This window comes from Nomascus leucogenys, chromosome 9 (assembly GCF_006542625.1).
Source record: "Nomascus leucogenys isolate Asia chromosome 9, Asia_NLE_v1, whole genome shotgun sequence".
In the NCBI taxonomy this organism is placed as follows: domain Eukaryota; kingdom Metazoa; phylum Chordata; class Mammalia; order Primates; family Hylobatidae; genus Nomascus; species Nomascus leucogenys.
The window spans coordinates 77629379-77654034 of NC_044389.1; the positions used below are offsets into that span (position 1 = coordinate 77629379).

Consider the following 24656-nt stretch of genomic DNA (forward strand, 5'->3'; position numbering starts at 1 on the left):
TTTAGTCCCAAAGGGCATAGCAGAAAACACATGGTGAAGTGAGAGGCCCTTGATTCAAGGCCCAGTTCCATAACTGTTTGTTCTTTGATCTTGTACAAGTTTGCTACCCTTTTATAATTTTAATTTCCTCATCTGTAAAATAGGAATAATAATACTTTCTTTTTCTTATTGTTGAGAGGATTAAATGATGTAGAATAAGTGAAAGTTATTTTTAATCTGGAAAACCGTACAGAATTTAAAATTTTATTTCTTCTCCACTATCTTATCAAGAACCCTTCTTTCTTTTGCCCTTCTTTACCCCACCCCTAAATGAAGCCCATACTTCTTACAACAAAGCTTAATTTCTTCATATGACAGGACAGCCCAGAAGCAGAGGTACTAAATGTCAGAATCTCGGTTATGCTATGCTGATCCCAACTCCTACCTGTCTTTAGTTTTTGTGCTTTAATAAGAAATAAGTGTATTTCACTATCTCACAGCAAGTAGAACAGGATACACAGTCACCTGCCTGGATTCACACCCTTGCACTCCTTCTCACTAACTGTAAGACTTTTGAAAGGTACTCAAGCCCCCTGAGCCTCAGTTTCCTCATATAGAAAGCAACAGTAGTACTACCTTCCTCACAGAGTTTGTGTGGATTTGTCTGGAAAAGTAATATCTGTGAAGGGCCAAAATAAGTGTTCAGTAATTGGTATCTATGGTTGTTCATGGTAATTAATGATGTATGTTATATGGAAATGTTAGATCCTTCTTTCTCACAAGTTTCTGGACAAAGGAGATATTACAAAATGTTTTTATGTTTATTAAATCCATTTTCATAAAAGGAAGTTTTTGGATTCTCTTAACAGATCATTGACATTCTCCTTGTTGCAATAAAACAGATGATACACATCACTTATTTCATTTTCCCCTAGACACACACACACACACCGACTCACACACACACATTCTGTTTCTCACTTTGCCTGTTTGGTCTTCAGCACAGACGGATATTGTTTCACGATGATAGAAGAGGATGACTCTGGGATGCCTGTGGTCACTTCTGGATGCCTAGGACTAGAAGGCTCAGATTTTCAGTGTCGGGTAAGGAAGATAACTTGATTCTGCAACCTTTCATTGGCTAGATTTCCAACAAGTTTCAAGCAAGATAAAACCATTCTTTTTCTTGGCCAGCCCATTTTTAGTATAGTCATGTGCTGCACAAAAACATTTAGGTCAGCAACAGATGGTAGGTATCATGACAGTGGATGGTGGTCCCATAATATTATAGCAGCATATTTCGACTCTACCTTTTCTATGTTTAGATACACAAATAGATACTATTGTGCCTTAATTGCCCACAGTAGTAAGTTCAGTGACATGCTGTATGGATTTTTACCCTAGGAACAATAGACTTTATCTTTTAGCCTATGTGTGTAGTAGGCTATACCATCTAGGTTTGTGCAAGTGTACTTTGTGATTTTCTCATAATAACAAAATCACCTCATAACACATTTCTCACAACATATCCCTGTCTTTAAGTGACACATGATTGTAATTTAGAAAACAAATTTTCCATTGGACCAATTCTTCCTTCATTTTGAAATCAAATATTATTTTTATTTTTGCTGTTAACTTCTTGCTTAGTGTCCCATTAGAGTATCTTCCTCAAAATCCAATGTAGCTTGTTGCATTAATCCAAGCCTTCTTCCTCAGTTTATACAATGCATACTAGTTATTAGAAATGTAGTAGTAATTTTGTTGAAATGCAAAAGTTGCAGTAAGATAATACATGGTAACTTGAAATAAATTACCTTGTAGAGGAAAACATATTTAAGGTGTTTGAGTGAAATTATTAGAATTTTAAATTCGTTCTCTAAATAGTGACAATTTTTAAGTTTTAGATGATGTGACTTTGAAATTTAGAAGAAACTCACTAATAGCTGTTTGGGTTCAATTATAGGACACTCCCATTCCTCATCAAAGAAGATCAATTGAATGCTGCACAGAAAGGAATGAATGTAATAAAGACCTGCACCCTACACTGCCTCCATTGAAAAACAGAGGTAAGTGAGGAAGGCTTCCAGGCTGGAAAATCACTAGGTATCATGAAAATAAAAACTAAAAACTAGAATCATTCTCTCTCAATCTACCTGTACCACTTTCCACTGCTGGAGCAGAGCACTGAGGCCAGATGACATGGAACCATCATTCGAAGACATGTGCAAGTAGGTTGTGGGAAAACAGTCATATGTGACTTCACCTTTATGATTTTTATTTTTTCGCACTTCTGTTCAGAAAATTGCTATTCCTAGAGTTTGTAGTGTATTTCAGGGTGGAGGCGGGAGATAGCACTCTGCTTCTCCCTGAAAGTTATTCAGAAGTTGTAGTTCACCCAAAAACTACCATTTGGCTATATTTATTTTAAAAGTAAAGACCATATAAAGGACTAAATTAAACATTATCATGGCATTTCCTTTTGTTTATGCTAGAGTAACACCTTTTAGTCAAATCATATCAATATATTGATAAAACGGGGAAGGTGTCTAAAAGTTTTAATTTCAAAACTTGCCCATTTAAGTGTTGTTCTTTTAAAATGACAAATATTGCATCCCAAGAGACCTTTTGTTTGCAACAGGTCTCATGTTCCCTTTCTCTTCCTCCATGCTTTCACCAACCACACACACACACACACACACACACACACACACACACACACGGTTTTTTGTTGTTGTTGCAGAGTTTTAAGTCCTAAATCTTATCTAAGTGATTTAAAGTGATTTTTCATGATTGATTTTATTTCTTGAGAAGAGAAAAATCTTTCCAACAAAATATAATGGAATTTCATGACTTTGTTTTGCTTTTTCTCTCTCTTTTTTTTTTTTTTTTGAGACAGGGTCTTGCTCTGTCGCTCAGGCTGGAGTGCAGTGGTGTGATCATAGTTCATTGCAACCTCCGCCTGCTGGGCTCAGGCAGTCCTCCCACCTCAGCCTCCCCAGTAGCTGGGAAAACAGGTGCACGCCACCACATCCAGCTAGAATTTTGTGACTTTGATAACATTTTTTAACATTTGTTTCTGTTCTAGCCTAGAAAGCTATACAAGACTGATTAATAATGATTCACATCAAAGCCTCACCAGCATTTTTTTTAATTGTGGCAGGCAATATGCTAAGTATTAGGAATACAGAAATTAATGAAGAAAATTATTCCTCCCAAGAAGTATGCATTAGAATGTAAGAGAGAACCGTGTCAATAACTATATTTGTTCAGTAATATCTCATTAGTAGAGTTAGATGATAAAGTGTATTAAGGACATAATAGAGTGAGTGGCTGGCTCTACCTGGGGGAGGAGGTTGTCAGAATAGCTTCCTAGAAGTGAAACTTGAACAAGACTTTAAGGGTGAACAGGAGTGTGCTAAGTGGATAAGGCAGGATAGGCTAAGTATATAAAAAGTTTAAAATTTAAATGGCTAACTTTAGCCAAATATTCTGCTAAAAATTACATTAATTAATCCATTTTAGCCTCACAGCAGCCCTGTGAAGTACATAGAATTGTTCTTCCAACTTTAAAGATAAGGAAAACGCAGCACCAGAAGGTTTATTAACTTGGAGTTTGCATAGCCTATGAGTAGCAGTGACTCTAAACAGATGCAGTAGTAAGTGCAGAGGTCTGGTTTGTAATATTTGAGAACCATTTGCTAACTACAGGAGTACAAAACAGCATGACTGGTTGGAGAAAAATCTCATAAGAGAGATGAGGACTGGGCACAGTGGCTCACACCTGTAATCTCAGCACTTTGGAAGACCAAAGTGGGAGGATCGCTTGGGCGCAGAAGTTCAAGACCAGCCTGGGCACCATAGCAAGGCTCCATTTCTACAAAAAAAACAATTTTTAATGATCTTGGCATTGTGGTATACATCTGTAGTTGCAGCTACTAGGGAGGCTAAGGTGGGAGGATCACTTGAGCCCGGAAGTTCGAGGTTACATTGAGCTACAGTCGTGCCACTGCACTGCAGCCTGGGTGACAGAATGAGACACTGTCTCTAAAAAAATCTTTTTAAATAAATAAGAGAGAAGAGGCCAGATTTCAGTCCAGTTAGGAGTGTGAAGGTGAGGGAGCATTATCTGAGGAGGATGTAGAAATTTAGAAAAATAGTAGAATAAAACTCCAAAGGACAGAGTGAAAAGGCTTAGAAAAGAAAGGTAGGAACAATGAGAAGACAAGTTCTTGGTCCAGGGCAATGTGGAGATGAGGATGCAGGAGTGGCTGGTGGACTCTAGTGAGCATTGCGTAAGGTGGCTGGCTTTGGTGGAGTTTAGTAGCATTAGAATGCACTGCTTTGTGCTCTGAGGATCTCAGGTGGTACCTAGGCAAGGTCTTCCCAGATTCTACTGCTTTGCCAGTGCCTAGGCAAGGTCTCTGCAGTCTACTCAGGTAGTGTCTAGTTCCAAAGTCTCTGCAGAGTCTTACCTTTTTGACCCAGCTGATTTGGGTTCAAGTAAGTGTCACTGCAGATTGTAGTCTGAGAGCACCGATGTTTTTACATAGCCTGTACCACAGAGCTGCTGCTTTTTTTTTTTTTTTGCCTCTACCATATACACATGTACAGTTTTTATTGAAATTGTACTAGATATTTTACTTTCTAGCTGTATGATTTTTTTCTTCTATTTCTTATTGCAATTGTGAACCATCTTCTAGTCTTATAAAAACAGTCCTGGCATTTTAAGCAGTTACAAACTAATTATCGGAGAGGTGACAGTAGTGACAGAATGCAGTTTTGTCATGAAACCACTGGTGATTCTTGACTTGCCTCTCAGAGTGAACCAGACTTCCCCTGGGAGTTCTCAGTTCTACTTCCTAGAGCAGTTGGAGTGACAGCGCAGGTAGAAATCTGCTGTCCTGGAGAGAGCTGAAAGCTGTGGGCTCTGCTCTTTTCCTGATAGGTATCTGAAACTGTTCACTTTCTGAGACTCTGGCTGTGGCTTGAATGTTTACATTGTTAGGGCTCTGAGCACTGGTAATGGAAGATTAAAACATGACCAGTGTGACCAGCAGAAAGAAAAGGTTTATTGATAAGGATCACCTATTCATGAGAGAAGACAGGGAGGCTGCCGGGGATAGGGTTATGGGGCAAATAAAAGGAAAATGGGAAGGTAAAGCTAGCCTTAAATAAAGTGCTTGATGGTAAGGAAAGAATCCCTTGATCCTTCTGGTCTCATTGCTCTCATAAATCAGAAATATAATAAGATAAGTAATACACAGTGTTCTTGCAGCTCAGGGTGTATCCTGTATCTTGCATTTACATGGAAAGTAAAAGGCAGTGAAGCTTGGAGTTTTAGTAAAATTATATCATTGGAATGGAAAAGTATTATGTGTTCATATACTGATAATATATTGACATTGTAATTATGTGGATAGTTCTAGTTTTGGTTGAGTATCTAGCATTCTCCTAAAATCAAAAATTTTTGCAAAATCTTTTGTTATCTTTAAAATTGGAAATGCGTTTAAGCTAAGTTTCCAGTGGCAGTCTTAACATATTTGTGTGTTACAGTGTTTGGATGCCTCTATCTGTATAAAAATATTGTGAGTTGTGCTTTCACTGGTTGAGGTATTGTGACACCTTGAATTTATTTTTAACTCTTTATATAACCTAAGAGAGGGAGGAATGGAGGAAAAAATTTACTAAGACAATTTATTGTGTTAAATTTTAGCCTGCATAACATTAAGAGCTTACAGATTATTTTCAAGATTTACTAAGCAGCATGTTTAGACAATGAATGCCCAAATTATATATAATTCCTGTTTGTCTTGAATGGCTCCTTGAATGGCTCCTGTTGAGCCCTGAATGGCTTTTTACACGTGCTGTAATATGTGAAGTTCCTGAGCTCCCTTTTCCTAGATTATTGGTAACATTTCTTAATTTATTCATATACTAACTGCTTTAGTGGCCTCTCATTTAGTGTTTTCAGATGCAGATTACTTTCATTAATATTTTGCAACTGCTATTACAAATCATAAATAGCTATTAAACGTATATATTTTAGACTGATGAGTAAATCATAACACTGACCATCATGAAGTTTGAATAAGAAATTCATAGTGGATTTTAGTTTGTAATAGATAATCCAAAGTTTTTCTGAAATATTTTGAAGATGTTTTTCTTTTTTTAAATTTCAGATTTTATTTTTACTTGCAAGGGGTACATGTGAAGACTGTTACATGGGTTTATTGGACCCAGGTAGTGAGCGTAGTACCCAATAGGCAGTTTTTCAACCCATCTCCCCTCACCTCCGTTAATCCACAGTGTCTTTTCTTCCCATGTTTATGTCCATGTGTGCTCAGTGTTTAGTTCCCACTTATAAGTGAGAACATACAGTATTTAGTTTTCTGTTCCTTCATTAATTCACTTAGGACTATGGCCTCCAGCTCCATCCATGTTGCTGCAAAGGATGTCATTTTATTCTCTTTTATGACTGCATAGTATTCCATGGTGTATATGTACCACATTTTGTTTATCCAGCACACCATTGATGAGCAACTAGGTTGATTCTATGTCTTTGCTATTGTGAATAGTGTGGCAATGAACATACAAATGCATGTCTTTTTGGCATATTCCTTTGGATATGTATACAGCATCACTCCTATTCAACATAGCACTGGAAGTCCTAGTCAGAGCAATCAGGCCAGAGAAAGAAATAAAAGGCATCCTTATGAAAAGAAGAAGTTAAAGTATCTTCACTGATGGTATGATTCTATACTCAGAAAAACCTAAAGACTCCATCAAAAGACCACTAGAACTGATAAACGAGTTCAGCAAGGTTTAAGGATACAAAATGAATATACAAAAAATCAGTCAGTAGCCTGCCTTTCCTCCCTCCCTCCCTCTCTCTCTCTCTCTCTCTCTCTCTTTCTTTCTTTCTTTCTCTCTCTTTCTTTCTCTCTCTTTCTCTGTCTCTCTTTCTCTTTCTCTCTCTCTCTCTCTCCCTCCCTCCCTCCCTTCCTCCCTTCCTCCCTTCCCTCCTCTCACCTCCCTCCCCTCCCTCCCTTCCTTACTTCCTTTTCAAGATGGAGTCTCTCTCAGTCACCCAGGCTGGAGTGCAGTGGCACGATTTATGCTCACTGCAACCTCCACCTCCCGGGTTTAAGCAATTCTCCCGACTCAGCCTCCTCAGTAGCTGAGATTACAGGCATGTGCCATCATGTCCAGCTAATTTTTGTATTTTTGTAGAGATGGGGTTTTGCCATGTTGGCCAGGCTGGTCTTGAACTCCTGATCTCAGGTGATCCACCCACCTTGGCTTCCCAAAGTGCTGGGATTACAGGCATGAGCCACTGTGTCCGGCCAGTCAGTAACATTTCTATACACCAGTAACATCCAGGCTGAGAGTCAAATCAAGAACACACTCCCATTTACAATAGCCACAAGAATATGAAATACATAGGAATACAGCTAACCAAGGAGCTAAAAGACCTCTACAAGGAGAAATACGAAACACTGCTGAAAGAAATCAGAGACAACACAAATGGAAAAACATCTTATGCTCATGGATTGGAAGATTTATTTTCAGTTTTTGTGTTCATGATAATTTCCTAGATGTTTTGATCCAGGCATGCAGTGTGAAGCACATCATGGGGCTGTGCATTAATCCTTTGAGTACATTATTGTTTAGTAAGATAATGTCCTTGTTCTTAGGAAGTACACTCTGAAGTATTTATAAGTGGATAGTGGCATTACGTCTACAACTTTAAATGATCCAAAAAATAATACAGATGCACAAATAAGTAAACAAATAAATTTGAATGCAAATGTATGTATGCATATTATACATAAATATTGAGAGAGAGAGAGGCATTGAGAAGGCAAGATAATTATTTTTAAAATAATGAAATGTTAATGAGAAATCTAGGTGAAGGGCACATTGGAATTCTTTTTTCTTATGTTTTTTTCTGTAAGGGTGAAATTATTTCAAAATAATTAAAATCTTTGTTCACATTGATGGTAAAATAGAAATTACTGTTACCTTTTAAAAAGAATATTTGACAATATGTATGAAAAGACTTAAAATATATATCTTTTGAACTAACAAACCTACTTCTGGGAATCTTATTAAGGAAGTAATCATTAGCATGTGCAAAGATGTATGTGTAAGAGTGTTTATTACAGAATTGTGTATATTATAACAAAGAAGCCTTATGGCAGAATCTTTAGAATCTCCTGAATGTATGACAGAAGATTGACTTTCTAATTAGATGATTTTATGTATAATACAATTTAGTCTTTAAAAGTCAGGTTGTAGCTGGGCACAGTGGTTCACACCTGTAATCCCAGCACTTTGGGAGGCCGAGGATCACTTGAGGCCAGGAGTTTGAGACCAGTCCGGCCAACATGGCAAAAAGCCATCTCTGCTAAGCGTACAAAAATAAGTGGGGCGTGGTGGCTCACACCTGTAATCTCAACTACTCAGGATGCTGAGGCACAGAATCGCTTGAACCCAGAAGGCAGAGGTTGCAGTGAGCTGAGATTGTTCCACTGCACTCCAGCCTGGGCCACAGAGGAAGACCCTGTATCAAAAAAAAAAAAAAAAAAGTCATGTTGCAATAATAAATAATTTCAAATAGGTAGGAGGACACTGAATATTCCCAACACAAAGAAATGATAAGTGTTTGAGATGATGGATATGCTACCTGATCACTATTCATTATGTATGTATTAAAACATTATAATTATGTGTCAATAGAAAAATATAAAAATCCTGTTGCAGAAAAAATATTTGTTGTTCTGGTAAATGTTCACAGTATTATAAATGAGAACAATTAGTTAGAACAATTAGTTATAAATCAGTATATATTATATTTTGCTCATGAACGTTTTTATTGAAATGATACTGTTAGCAGTAACTTTTCCTGAGCATTGAAGAGGTAGTGATATTATTTATTTTGGTTAGTTGATCCTTTTCAGTTTTTCTTCATGTAACATACAATACTTCTGAATAAAAAAAGTTACATTGGGTGGAAGAACGTTCCCAGCCAAAATATTTCGGTGGCCATATAGTTAAAGGTATATAGTACAGTTGGAAAACGTCTTGTCCATAGCATCCAAAGTCATAAATTGCAATACTACCTTTTAAAATTAAACAACAGTAATCACTCTCTCAAAGGTAAATGGTGCCTTTAGTAAGAATGGTACTAATGTTATTACTATATAAGTGCACCTGGTTTTAAGTCAGTTTCCTCAAAATATGTCCCAGAAATCACCTGTATAAAATTTACCTGGGATGATTATTAAAAATAAAGTACTTTGAATGGAAATCTTTGGGGTTAAAGTCAGTGAATATACATCGTATAAAGCTAAGTCATTCTTATTTATATAAAATTTGAGGAATCTGATTTGTTAAGAACTAGACTTAAAATGAGTAGTGTTTAATAATTTGTTGTAGAAAAGTATCATACATTCTTTGGCTGGAACATATACATTCTTTTAAAATATGATTCAGTTTAAGAAAAAGTATGGATTTTGAAGGACATCTTTGTTTAAAACAACGCACAACCATATATTCTCTATTTGGCAACATTTGAGGGGTCCACTTCCTTTTTATCCACTGTAAGATGACTTTATATACAACGAGTTATGTTTTATGTCCCATGAATTATATAGATGCTTTTTTATTCAAATTCATGGTATAGAGTACTCCAGAGACCACATGAGAAGAGCCTATGAACCCATGAGCTGCGTCTGCAATAAAGATGAACTACCTGTTTCTATTGTGGGTGCACAGACCCACTTACCTTTGTTGATGTTCTTTCTGTAGTTTTATCCTGTGTCGAGCCTGTTCCTTCCAGACAGGAAGAAATGTGTGCTCTTGATTAAGTGCCTAGATGAAGCATGATTCACGCTAGTCAAACTTATTTCATTTTGAGTATATATGAGTTTTTTTTTTAAATTAATTGGTATATGAAAAGGATCTTTCACATTTTGTGCGTGATACTTAGCAAGTACTTTTAGGAAAGAGTTGCTTTCTTATTTTTAAGTAAAAATATTCTCTAGATTATGGCTCTTTTTCTTTTTAATTTCAGACTTTGTTGATGGACCTATACACCACAAGGCTTTACTTATATCTGTGACTGTCTGTAGTTTGCTCTTGGTCCTTATCATTTTATTTTGTTACTTCCGGTAAGTTTCTAACATGTAGATGCAAAATTTTTAATTTATAGTATCTTCTTTTTACTAATATTCTGCTTTTGCCTGTTAGTGTTTCTCACCACAGCTTTATTTATCCTAATTAGATCTTATATTTAACTGAAAATATCTGTTACTGTTGATAAATATTTGTCCTAATGAAGTTACAAATAGATACCTATCTCATTTCTGCTTCAGACTTCAAAACTACCCAGATAAATATTTCATCCCTAGGGAAACTAGGGTAGTTAGAGAATTCAGAGACTGGTTGTTACTTAGGTTTGATTCCAAGCAGAGAAATGGCCATGTTGAACTTAAGAGTTGCTCAAATTCCTTATTTTCTAAGCTATAACATTTCTGATTATTAAAGGATTTTAAACATAATTTATAGATTAATCATTAAAATAAGGTCCTTTACTATATGAAAGTTAAATTCGGTAATTCCTAATTATTTTTAATGGCCTATGAACTTATTTTCTAGATTGTGAAATATTAAGGACCTTGATATTTATGTCATTTGCCTTTTGATTAATTTATTACTCTTTTGATATACTCTGCAAATGGTCTGATTAATTGATTCAAATAAATTCATTTCTAATTGAAAACTTAATTATTGACAAAAAGTTTTTAAAGATTAAATTTATATTATTTCTTTAGATATGACCTTATATAAGAGAGTTAGCTATAATGATTTTTGTACACCCAAAATTTACATCTTTAATTAATTAGGGACCTTAGAAAAGATTTTAAGGAATAATATTGGAGCTATTTAGAAACACTAATAGAATGTAGTCTGCTTGGATATATGTAATTTGAAATAAATAAAAGAAGAAAAATTGTAGATGCTTGAGTCTGAGTAAAAATACGTAGTTTATTTAGTTTATTTTAAAAAATAGGTTGGCCAAACAGTAATGAGTTTGACTTGGGAAACCATAACTAAGAGTAAAAAATATGAAGCATTTAATGTATTATATTTAGGTGCTAAAATAAAACTGCTGTGATTACCATTTTAGTTGCAATATTTTACTCCATCGTTGCATTTCATTATCTAAAATTATCTTCATCTATCCATCTTTAGGTATAAAAGACAAGAAACCAGACCTCGATACAGCATTGGGTTAGAACAGGATGAAACTTACATTCCTCCTGGAGAATCCCTGAGAGACTTAATTGAGCAGTCTCAGAGCTCAGGAAGTGGGTCAGGCCTCCCTCTGCTGGTATGAGAAGAACATATCTTGAATTTAAAGGAAATGTTTTCTGAAAGAACTGTCAATAAATATGGGGTTTCACTTACTGAAATAGGGCACTGGACAAGGAGAAAGCTCTATGCAGTCTGTTGGACATCCGATCTCAGCTGCAGGGCTTCCTGATAACATTTTGACATATTGAGAGTAAGGTGATTGTTTTTTAATGTAGGTGTATGGTTACAATCCAGACCCTCAGACATTCTGATAAAGAGCAGATTAGAAGACATTAAACATGGGACCATCTTCCCTGTGTTTTCCATAAGGATAGCATTACCGCACTTTGGCCTGGCTTTTGAAGGCTAAAGTATTACAACCAACTGGCTTCTCAGTATTTCTACAAAGAAAGAGGGTTGCTTTTCAGCTGTGGGGTTTATGTTTCAGGGTAAAGTTCTGGCTTTTCCATTCAGGAGAAGCTTCATTTTCTGGTGGTCAGCACTGCCAACCTTGAAGAGAATATATGAGCAAATACAATTTGAAAATCAAGAGTATTACACTTATTTTTTTTCTATAAGAGATGTACAAATAGTAAAATCCCTTTTGGTATTAATGAATTAGATGCCGTTGGAATTGAAACTGAGTTCTTCCAGTGTTTCTTGTCTTCAAACTCATCTTTCCCATTACTGTGGAGTTCTCTCTCCAAAACCATTGATCTTGCACTGTTATGTCCTGGATAAAATATCCTAACACCCAATATTGCTTGCAGGTCTTCTTTCCCAGCTTGGTATGTATGGCACATAAACTCAACCTGCCTTCCTGATGTCTCCTCCCACCTCTTCCCAGGATGCTGCCTGGGCTCTAGCATCACCTTTGAGTAATTGTTTCTCAAATACAACATATATCATGTCATTGCAAGTGTAATCTCTTTACTGGACATCACTCCAACTCATGGCTCAAGGTCTACCTCATGTTTTACCTCTGTTACAACTTCTCAGTTACCCCAGGCTAAGCCAGTCTATTTATCTTCTGTGATAACATTTTATTTTTAGCACTAATAATGGCCATTTAAAATAATGTTATAATTAGTGGTAATGTTCTTGTGTCTTTTGGTGGAGTCTGTCCTCTTTGGGGTAGAGGTTATATTTTGTTCACTTTTTATCCCCAGTATAGTGGCTGGCTGATTTATTAAAGGCGCTGTTCAGCAATTTGTTTTTAAAAAGCTTTCAGCTCCTACTTTTAATAGCTATAAAAATACTATCTTGTTTCTATAATCTAGATACCAAAAAATAATATTTGGCTCACATCATAAAATGATTAAGAGCATATATTCTCAAGCCAAATTGTCTGGGTTCCCGTCCTGGCCAGACATTGGCCTTTAAAACTAAATCAAATTCTCATTTAGTCCTCATAGCAACCCTATAAGGTAGTACCAGAAATATTGGTATAACCCTGTATTACACATCAGGGGATACAGGCCCAGATAGGTCAACTAGCTAGTACGTGGAGAAGCCAGGATTCAAACCCACATGATCTGTGCTCTTAACATTAGTGAGATGTGAACTAAATGTTGGTTAAATAAAACAAGGAAGTGCATTTGATGGGGGTAGGATGGGAAGGAGGGTTCTATAAAACTCAGTCCAATAAAGAAAAAGTCTCTATTACAGATTTATTTTTTGGTTTTAAGATTTGGTTATTAATATAAACAATGCAGAGGTATACAGTTCTCTCTCCATATATTGGTATGTGAGTGAATACCTCATCTTAACATTGATTTGTTATTAATTTTAATAACATAATGGGCAAATTAGTGCCTTATATATAACCACATACTTGGACCTTGTGTTTACCAAATGATTTTATACGTGCCCTTTAATTTTGCATCTTTTCTTTTTCATAAAATGTCAATTTTTTCCTTCTTTAAAAGGAAATAATATCATAGGGCTGTTGTAAGAATTAAGAATTAAGACTGTGTGTGTCTGTGTGTGTGTGTGTGTGTGTGTGTGTTCTGTGTGTCTTCTCACAGTCCTGGAATAGTGATAATTCTTTATAACTCCTTATACATTCAGTTGTTCTCAGAGTACATGAAATATAGTGATCTGTTTGAAAGTACAGTTATAGTCATTGTATCTTATAGGCATTTTATTTATACAATCAATCTAAAAAGGTGGTATCTAAGGATGTAATATAGAATTAAAGTTTAGGTATAGAAGGACCAGAAACATTTGCTAAATCAAATAAAAACTAAAATAAATCAGTTAAAAAATTTTGAAGTTATATTTTTAGGTCCTTACATGTTATAATAGCTTACTTTCTATCTTTGCGATAAGTTGTTCCTATTCTATTGAGTATCGTCAATTCTGTCAAAACTTATAATTAAATTATAAGATGTATTATCATTAGAAAAAAAGCAGATGCAAAACTGCTTATGTTAGGAAATTCTCCATAGACTTACATGAGCAATGCTTTGTAAGATCTGTAAATTAAATATTTTTCTTTAATAAATGTGGGAAGTTTCCTCTCGAATGAGTGATTTCCCTGTGTATGAATTTGGCTCCCAACTGGTGCCCATGTTGCTCCTGTTTCCTTGTTTGGGAATGGAGTACAGTGGACTCAACATGATGTCTCATGGTGCGTGGGGCTCCTAAAGGGAGGACGGCTGCATTACACATACACTTGCTTGCTTATTTCCATCAAGCTTCAGTGGCTTCATGGTACATCAGCAGTTCTTTTTTCATAAATTATGAAATTTATAATCTTCATTATAAATAATATTTAATATATAATGTCCCCCCAAAATGTTCATGCCCTAATCCCCAGGATTTTTTTTTTTTTTTTTTTTAGACAAGGTCTTGCTCTGTCACTTAGGCTGGAGTGTTGTGGTGCGATCTTGGCTCATTACAGCCTTGACCTCCCAGGCTCAAGCGATCCTCCCACCTCGGCCTCCCAAGTAGCTTGTCACTACAGGTGTGTGCTACCACACCTGGCTAATTTTCATATTACTTGTAGAGATGAGTTTTTGCCATGTTGCCCAGGCTGGTCTTGAACTCCTGGACTCAAGGGATCCTCCCTCCACAGCCTCCCAAAGTGCTGGGATTACAGGCATGAGCCACCGTGCCCAGACCTAATCCCTAGAATTTTATGTTCTATGACAAAGGTGAGCAAAGGTTGCTGACGATAAGATGAGATCATTCTGGATTATCTGGAGTGGCCCATGTGATTGCATGGCTCTTAAAAGTACAAAAAGAAAAACTTTAAGTTTTTAATTGATGTAAAGTATATCTCTACAAAGAATACATTCCAGTTTGCTGATCAGGTGTTACAAGAGTTATATGCTAGATTCTTTATGTCCTCTAAATTATATAAATTGTAACAGATGCTTAGCCCTTTCAGTCTTGGAACCATTGATATCAGAGTTCTTCAAATATTTTACTGTAAGTACAGATGGGATGAAGATCATATATAAAGAGATATTTAAATTTAATGCCACTTAACTCATATTTTCATTCTCTTTGTCTCTACTCCACTCTTTTACTATTGTTCAGAGCTCTCTTAGAGCTTGGTAAATAATATTATCTCCAACTGGTTACTTTCTCTCATTAACTTTTCTCTCTAATATGCTGTTTTGTCTACCTGTTTTGCATTTTTTATTGTGACAATTAACTGTCTCATTACAAAAATGTTATTTCCAGTAGTCTTTTCTTGCTTATTTTTTATTCCATCTTCATTTCATTTCGAGTTACTTGGCAGTCTATATCTCAAAATTCCAGTATGTAATCTGAAGAGGTTAAATCTATTTGGGTTTTTTCTGCTGACTCTCATTTATAGTGACTGTTTGTTTTTGTTCTAAAGAATTCATTCTCTATAATCTTCTCTCATTCTCTCCCTTTCTTCTCTCCCTCCATTTTTTTTGTCCTCCTTTTTCCTCCCCATTCTTGGATATTTCCTTTGTTTCCCCGTGAGCCCAGGAGTGCATTACAGTTTATTTCTTATGTGATACCCATGATCAAGTTGTATGGTGGCAAGAGTTCCTTCAAAGTACTGTTATCCCACCATAGTCACGGCATGAAAAGTGTTCTGCAAATGGTTTCCTCAAGTGAGCATTTGTATTGAGGAGCCTTGGCATGCTACCAACCTATAGCAAAGTTAGTACCATTCGATGCTCTCTGCTTAATGCTGAAGCCCTAGGTTCAGTTCCTCTGGTTTTAAAGGAGTCAGAGTTTAAACTCTGGATTCCAGTTCTGGTATTATTCTTTGCCCAGACGGCAACTTGGTTTATCGTTCCCTGCTCTGGTCTCAACTCCTTCCTTCCCTCCCTCCTCCCTCCTTCCCTCCCTTTCTTCTTCCTCCCTGCATGTAGATTTCCTTTATTTCTGTATGTGCCTAGCAATGCATTACAATTTTGTTTTGTCATATTTATACATGATTAGGTGTATGGTGATGAGTCTCTTCAGAGTATGTAGTAGTCCATTATAACGGGGAAGTGCAAGTGTTCTACTCTGCCAATTACTATGAACCCACTCAGATTTTTTCTCTGAGAAAATAATAATAGTAGAATAAAATATTTCATAATTTGGAAGCAGTATTTTGAACATTCAGAATCCACACTCAATCTCAAATATGTTTAAAAGATATAGCATAAATTAATAAATAAATACAAATAAGTTGTCTATATAGAGAAAAATACTAGCTAAATATATTTTACATGCAGTAATCGTTTCTTCTCTGCAGAAAAAAAGATTAAACAAATCTGTAGTGCTGTGAATACACTAACTGTGTTTTGGGATTTCACAGGTCCAAAGGACTATAGCTAAGCAGATTCAGATGGTGAAACAGATTGGAAAAGGTCGCTATGGGGAAGTTTGGATGGGAAAGTGGCGTGGCGAAAAGGTAGCTGTGAAAGTGTTCTTCACCACAGAGGAAGCCAGCTGGTTCAGAGAGACAGAAATATATCAGACAGTGTTGATGAGGCATGAAAACATTTTGGGTGAGTAAAAGTCTGCATAGCTATGTTCAGGGTTTCCTAGCTTTCCTCTGTCTTTCTGTTAACATCTGCATGTTAACTCATCTGTCTAGACCCGTTGTGAAATGCATTGAAGTTTTCCTCTTGGCATGGGCCCAAAACATCATAAGTTTCTAATGGGAGACCTCACAGGAGGAATGACTAAGGCACTTCTGTGAGTAAGTGGTAGGCTGGAAATGGAATACTCTCAAATATTTTTTCTTCAGAAACAGGAAATGCAAGTATAATACCAGAATTTCTTAGGGTTTCTTAGGAATTTGAAGGAACATATTTTTGTTTAAATGTTGAGAAAAGTTGTAGGAATCTTATCTGCAGGGTTTATTTATATCAATAGTTTATATTGAGAATTGATTTTGTTTTCGCAAGTTAGAAATGATCTGTCTGGATTGTTCAAGTAGAAACAGAGTAAGCTAATCAGTAGGGTATATTCCTTAATTCAAGAATTCAAGACCCTGTTTTGCAATGTCTTATGTATAACTATAATACCATAAAGTAGTTTATATACCATAGTAGTTTGTAATACCATAAAGTAGTTTAAACATCAACTACTGATTAGGAAGGCACCATATTTTCAGACGTAAACTCTTAATCTTTCTCTACTCCTACAGTTTTTTTTTCTTTTTCTTTTCTTTTCTTTTTTTTTTTTTTTTTTTGAGATAAAGTCTCGCTCTATCACCCAGGCTGGAGTGCAATGGTCTGATCTCTGCTCACTATAATCTCTGCTTCCCAGGTTAAAGCAATTCTCCTGCTTAGTCCCCCGAGTAACTGGGATCACAGGCACATGCCACCATGCCCAGCTAATTTTTATATTTTTAGTAGAGATGTGGTTTCACCATGTTGGCCAGAGTGTTCTTGAACTCCTGACCTCAAGTGATCCACCCGCCATGGCCTCCCAGTGTGCTTAGATTATGGGTGTGAGCCACTGTGTCCGGCCTTACTCATACAATTTTGGTTGCTTCTTATTGGTATTAGTCATTTAATACCATCATAGGCATAGTCAGGAAATTGAATGAAATGCCAAACAAAAATTACCTATGACAAAGAATGATGTTTGAGAATATGAATTATTCCTGATACTATTCAGAAAACACTAAACCTTTTCATCTTTTTTCCTTTTAGGTTTCATTGCTGCAGATATCAAAGGGACAGGGTCCTGGACCCAGTTGTACCTAATCACAGACTATCATGAAAATGGTTCTCTTTATGATTATCTGAAGTCCACCACCCTAGACACTAAATCAATGCTGAAGTTAGCCTACTCTTCTGTCAGTGGCTTATGTCATTTACACACAGAAATCTTTAGTACTCAAGGCAAACCAGCAATTGCCCATCGAGATCTGAAAAGTAAAAACATTCTGGTGAAGAAAAATGGAACTTGCTGTATTGCTGACCTGGGCCTGGCTGTTAAATTTATTAGGTTAGTATCAAAGTGAACAAATACATGTTTTATGACTCTTTTCTGTTACTTTTTATTTTGTAGCGCAGTGCTTCTAGGATATTTAGTAGAAGAGGAATATCATTAATTTTGACATTTGACGGGAAGAACCACCAAACATTTTATGAGCAACACAGCATATTTGGGTCTGTTCTATTGTTTCTGTGCTCATCATAGACATTGCTTAGAGACTGTTCACATTAGGTTTGCAGCTGTCATTAAGTTATATAGAAAAGAAGTAGCTAATTCCTGGGAATATGTAGTGAGAATTCTGCATAACATTTGCAAGTAGGAAAAAGTTTTGGGGAAAATTTACAGATTATATATGGATAAAGACAATTTTTATACGGTATAGGAAAGATAACTTGCATAGGTGTTTTATGAGAAATGTTAGAAACTAATAAACAAAACCCAGCTGTTACTCAGTACTGTTATCCTGTACCTGAAACAGTGAATTTAACATCTGTGCACATGAACCAGAGCATGTTGTAAAACAGTGGTTTTCAGACCCCTAGGGCTGCTTGGGTTACATCAGTAGCTTCTGCACCGTAGGGAGGGGAGATAATAGTTGGGACTCTATTTTGCTTACTCTCACTTTAATCAGAGAGGCTCCTTCCGTCTCACAGATGATTTAATTCGAATAAATGGTTTCTCTGTTTGGAAAAGAAAACAAACAAAATGAGCTTGCAAACCACTCGTGTAGAGAAGTCATCGCATAACTACCTTTTAAAGAACTCAGTTTAGGCTTAGCCATTAATAAATTATTGGATCATCTTGTGGATTTTTCTAAGTAAGACTCTGTAATACATGGCAAAGAGCACAAAGAAAAAGCCATGGAGATTATTAAAAGTTTGGAAAGTAAAATTCACAAAAAAAGACTAATTGATGGGTATTTTCAGCCAGAACTAAAGGCTGAGGTGTGATTTAATAACATACCCCAAATATATGAAGGTCTTCACCATGTAAAGGATGGGAAATTGAAGTTCTTGATCTTTAAAAACAAAGCAAGAGGAAATGATTTGAGCTATAGATTTAAGTTAGAAATATGAACCTCCTGCCAATAAAGATTATTAAATCCTTTCTCCCTTCTGATTTTTTTTCCTCTGACCTACAACTCTTTTCAAGTCTTCCTATAAAAAAAAAAAATCCCACAATGCTTCTTAAATTACCAGCCTCTCTCTCCTTCTCCCCCCTGTTAAATTTCTCCCAAGAGTTCCAAAAGATCATCTGCTTCCAAAACCCAGCAATTTGTTAATAGTCTTGTAATTTGGCTTGTGTTCCATTCTCTTTGGACACTGCTGTATTCAGACACACCACTGGGCTTGGTCACCAGAGGCCTTCTTTATTGCCATCACCCTATCCACCATGTCCAAACCTTTCTTTCTCCTGTTTTCTTGGTGTATCTCTGTGCTGCAACTTCTCCTTTCTTTGTCTCCACTGACTCTGCTCTCTTTTTACCTCTTATGTATTTTCCCACTGCTAGATTTCCTGCTGTATCTGCATTTCCTTCCTAGTTCCCAGTTTTGGCTGATCCATTCTTAATATTAGGTATCTGACATCATCTTTCGTTCCCTAACTTTTGGTTTGCTCAAGTGAATGAATTTTCTCTCCACAATATTCCCATTTGTACTGGGCCAGTGTGGGCCTTCTATACCATTTTTCTAGATTCTGGGGTGAAGCATTTTGAGTTACTTTCCCTTTGTCTCTCCTATTTCCAGTCTTTTGTACATGATGCCACTGGATTTATTTTCTTGAAGCCTAATTTTGGGCATCAAAATAATTTCATAGTTTCCTGTGGCTTCGTATTAAAATGTAGTTGGAGTCCCTTGGTGCAGTGGACTCTTTCTTTTCTGACCCTGGGCTATTCTTCTGCCCTATTTCCACCACACTCCTTACCTTTGGCAAGATTTATTCTGAAGACTTCACACTTCTCATACCATCAGGTGTTTATAACATGCTTTTATCATTACCTGAACACCCATATCCCCTTCTCTATCTAGATCACAACTACTGATCTTCACAGTTTCTTCCTTTGAGACACCTTCTTTTTTAATTTTTATTTTTTAGACAAAGACTGGCTCTGTCACCCAGACTGGAGTGCAGTGGCACCATCACAACTCACTGCAGCCTTGACCTTCCAGGCCCAAGCAGTCCTCCACCTCAGCCTCCCGAGTAATTGGAACTTCAGGCATGTGCCACCATGCCTGGCTAATTGCTTTTTTTTTTTTTTTAATAGATGGGATCTCACTATGTTGCCAGGCTGGCCTCAAACTCCTAGACTCAAGTGATCTTCCTGCATCAGCCTCCCAAAACGCTGGGATTATAGGCATGAGCCACCATGCCTGGCCCACCTGCTGTTTTTTTTTTTCATTATACTTTAAGTTCTAGGGTACATGTGCACAACGTGCAGGTTTGTTACATATGTATACGTGTGCCATGTTGATGTGATGCACCCATTAACTTGTCATTTACATTAGGTATATCTCCTAATGCTATCCCTCCCCGCTCCCGCCACCCCACAACAGGCCCCAGTGTGTGATGTTCCCCACCCTGTGTCCAAGTGTTCTCATTGTTCAATTCCCACCTATGAGTGAGAACATGCGGTGTTTGGTTTTCTGTCCTTGTGTTTTGCTCAGAATGGTGGTTTCCAGCTTCATCTGTGTCCCTACAAAGGACATGAACTCATCCTTTTTTGTGGCTGTGTAGTATTCCATGGTGTATATGTGCCACATTTTCTTAATCTATCATTGATGGACATTTGGGTTGGTTCCAAATCTTTGCTATTGTGAACAGTGCCACAGTAAACATACGTGTGCATGTGTCTTTATAGCAGCATGATTTATAATCCTTTGGGTATATACTCAGTAATGGGATGGCTGGGTCAAATGGTATTTCTAGTTCTAGATCCTTGAGGAATCGCCACACTGTCTTCCACAATGGTTGAACTAGTTTAGAGCCCCACCAACAGTGTAAAAGTGTTCCTATTTCTGCACATCCTCTCCAGCACCTGTTGTTTCCTGACTTTTTAATGATCACCATTCTGACTGGTGTGAGATGGCATATCAATGTGGTTTTCATTTGCATTTCTCTGATGGCCAGTGATGATGAGCATTTTTTCATGTATCTGTTGGCTGCATAAATGTCTTCTTTTGAGAAGTGTCTGTTCATATCCTTCACCCACTTTTTGATGGGATTGTTTGTTTTTTTCTTGTAAATTTGTTTGAGTTCTTTGTAGATTCTGGGTATTAGCCCTTTGTCATGTGGGTAGATTGTAAAAATTTTCTTCCATCCTGTAGGTTGCCTGTTTACTCTGATGGTAGTTTCTTTTGCTGTGCAGAAGCTCTTTAGTTTAATTAGATCCCATTTGTCAATTTTGGCTTTGGTTGCCATTGCTTTTGGTGTTTTAGACATGAAGTCCTTGCCCATGCCTACATCCTGAATGGTATTGCCTAGGTTTTCTTCTGTGGTTTCTTTGGTTTTAGGTCTCATATTTAAATCTTTAATCCATCTTGAATTGATTTTTGTATAAGGTGTAAGGAAGGGATCCAGTTTCAGCTTTCTACATATGGCTAGCCAGTTTTCCCAGCCCCATTTATTAAACAGGGAATCCTTTCCCCATTTCTTGTTTTTGTCAGGTTTGTCAAAGATCAGATAGTTGTAGATGTGTGGTATTATTTCTGAGGGCTCTGTTCTCTTCCATTGGTCTATATCTCTGTTTTGGTACTGGTACCATGCTGTTTTGGTTACTGTAGCCTTGTAGTATAGTTTGAAGTCAGGTAGTGTGATGCCTCCAGCTTTGTTCTTTTGGCTTAGGATTGACTTGGCCATTCAGGCTCTTTTTTGGTTTCATATGAACTTTAAAGTAGTTTTTTCCAATTCTGTGAAGAAAGTCATTGGTAACTTGATGGGGATGGCATTGAATCTATAAATTACCTTGGGCAGTATGGCCATTTTCATGATATTGGTTCTTCCTATCCATGAGCATGGAATGTTCTTCCATTTGTTTGTGTCCTCTTTTATTTCGTTGAGCAGTGGTTTGTAGTTTTCCTTGAAGAGGTCCTTCACATCCCTTGTAAATTGGATTCCTAGGTATTTTATTCTCTTTGAAGCAATTGTGAATGGGAATTCACTCATAATTTGGCTCTCTGTTTGTTATTGGTGTATAGGAATGCTTGTGATTTTTGCACATTGATTTTGTATCCTGAGACTTTGCCAAAGTTGCTTATCAGCTTAAGGAGATTTTGGGCTGAGACAGTGGGGTTTTCTGAATATACAATCATGTCATCTGCAAACAGGAACAATTTGACTTCCTCTTTTCCTAACTGAATACCCTTTATTTCTTTCTCCTGCTGGATTGCTTTGGTCAGAACTTCCAACACTATGTAGAATAGGAGTGCTGAGAGAGGGCATCCCTGTCTTGTGCCAGTTTTCAAAGGGAGTGCTTCCAGTTTTTGCCCATTCAGTGTGATATTGGCTGTGGGTTTGTCATAAATAGCTCTTATTATTTTGAGATGTGTCCCATCAATACCTAGTTTATTGAGAGTTTTTAGCATGAAGGGCTGTTAAATTTTGTTGAAGGCCTTTTCTGCATCTATTGAGATGATCATGTGGTTTTTGTCTTTGGTAGGCAATAATTAATAGCCTACCAACCAAAAAAAGTCCAGGACCAGATGGACTACGTTTATTGATTATGTTTATTGATTTATGTATGTTGAACCAGCCTTGCATCCCAGGGATGAAGCCCACTTGATCATGGTGGATAAGCTTTTTGATGTGCTGCTGGATTGGGTTTGCCAGTATTTTATTGAGGATTTTTGCATCGATGTTCATCAGGGATATTGGTCTAAAATTCTCTTTTTTTGTTGTGTCTTTGCCAGGATTTGGTATCAGGATGATGCTGGCCTCATAAAATGAGTTAGGGAGGATTCCCTCTTTTTCTATTGATTGGAATAGTTTCAGAAGGAATGGTACCAGCTCCTCTTTGTACCTTTGGTAGAATTCAACTGTGAATCCGTCTGGTCCTGGACTTTTTTTCGTTGGTAGGCTATTAATTATTGACTCAATTTTAGAGCCTGTTATTAGTCAATTCAGGGATTCAGCTTCTTCCTGGTTTAGTCTTGGGAGGGTGTATGTGTCGAGAAATTTACCCATTTCTTCTATTTTCTAGTTTATTTGCGTAGGGGTGTTTGTAGTATTCTCTGATGGTAGTTTGTATTTCTGTGGGATTGGTGGTGATATCCCCTTTATCATTTTTTATTGCGTCTGTTTGATTCTTCTCTCTTTTCTTATTTATTAGTCTTTCTAGGGGTCTGTCAATTTTGTTGATCTTTTCAAAACAGCTCCTGGATTCATTGATTTTTTTGAAAGGTTTTTTGTGTCTCTCCTTCAGTTCTGCTCTGATCTTAGTTATTTCTTGCCTTCTGCTAGCTTTTGAATATGTTTGCCCTTGCTTTTCTAGTTCTTTTAATTGTGATGTTAGGGTATCAATTTTAGATCTTTCCTGCTTTCTCTTGTGGGCATTTAGTGCTATAAATTTCCTTCTACACACTGCTTTAAATGTATCCCAGAGATTCTGGTATGTTTGTGTCTTTGTTCTCATTGGTTTCAAAGAACATCTTTATCTCTGCCTTCATTTCGTTATGTACCCAGTAGTCATTCAGGAGCAGGTTGTTCAGTTTCCATGTAGTTGAGTGGTTTTGAGTGAGTTTCTTAATCCTGAGTTCTAGTTTGATTGCACTGCGGTCTGAGAGACAGTTTGTTATAATTTCTGTTCATTTACATTTGCTGAGCTTTACTTCCAACTATGTGGTCAATTTTAGAATAAGTGCTGTGTGGTGCTGAGAAGAATGTCTATTCTGTTGATTTGGGGTGGAGAGTTCTGTAGATGTCTATTAGGTCCACTATGTGCGGAGCTGAGTTCAATTCCTGGGTATCCTTCTTAACTTTCTGTCTCATTGATCTGTCTAATGTTGACAGTGGGGTGTTAAAGTCTCCCGTTATTGTGTGGGAGTCTAAGTCTCTTTGTAGGTCTCTAAGGACTTGCTTTATGAATCTGGGTGCTCCTGTATTGGGTGCATATATATTTAGAATAGTTAGCTCTTCTTGTTGAATTGATCCCTTTACCATTATGTAATGGCCTTCTTTGTCTCTTTTGATCTTTGTTGGTTTAAAGTCTGTTTTATCAGAGACTAGGATTGCAACCCCTGCTTTTTTCTGTTTTCCATTTGCTTGGTAGATCTTCCTCCATCCCTTTATTTTGAGCCCATGTGTGTCTCTGCATATGAGACGGGTCTCCTGAATACAGCACACTGATGGGTCTTGACTCTTTATCCAATTTGCCAGTCTGTGTCTTTTAATTGGAGCATTTAGCCCATTTACCTTTAAGGTTAATACTGTTATGTGTGAATTTGATCCTGTCATTATGATGTTAGCTGGATATTTTGCTCATTAGTTGATGCAGTTTCTTCCTGGCATCGATGGTCTTTAGAATTTGGCCTGATTTTGCAGTGGCTGGTACTGGTTGTTCCTTTCCATGTTTAGTGCTTCCTTCAGGAGCTCTTGTAAGGCAGGCCTGATGGTGACAAAATCTCTCAGCGTTTGCTTGTTTGTAAAGTATTTTATTTCTCCTTCACTTATGAAGCTTAGTTTGGCTGGATATGAAATTCTGGGTTGAAAATTGTTTTCTTTAAGAATGTTGAATATTGGCCCCCACTCTCTTCTGGCTTGTGGAGTTTCTGCCGAGAGATCCACTGTTAGTATGATGGGCTTCCCTTTGTGGGTAACCCGACCTTTCTCTCTGGCTGCCCTTAACATTTTTTCCTTCATTTCGACTTTGGTGAATTTCACATTTCTATGTCTTG

The 24656-nt window shown here is 36.9% G+C and overlaps 1 protein-coding gene across 5 annotated transcripts in view; it reads left to right on the forward strand.

The window, feature by feature from the left end:
* The window catches only part of BMPR1B (bone morphogenetic protein receptor type 1B), a 398101-nt gene that overhangs the window by 353803 nt on the left and 19642 nt on the right, over positions 1–24656 (forward strand). For all 5 annotated transcript variants that reach the window (XM_030819142.1, XM_030819143.1, XM_003257521.3 and 2 more), the window contains 6 exons: positions 981–1083; positions 1943–2045; positions 10055–10151; positions 11236–11374; positions 16133–16325; positions 17481–17778. In XM_030819142.1, the coding sequence (XP_030675002.1) occupies positions 981–1083; positions 1943–2045; positions 10055–10151; positions 11236–11374; positions 16133–16325; positions 17481–17778 (933 nt within the window). The remainder of the gene's footprint in view (positions 1–980; positions 1084–1942; positions 2046–10054; positions 10152–11235; positions 11375–16132; positions 16326–17480; positions 17779–24656) is intronic.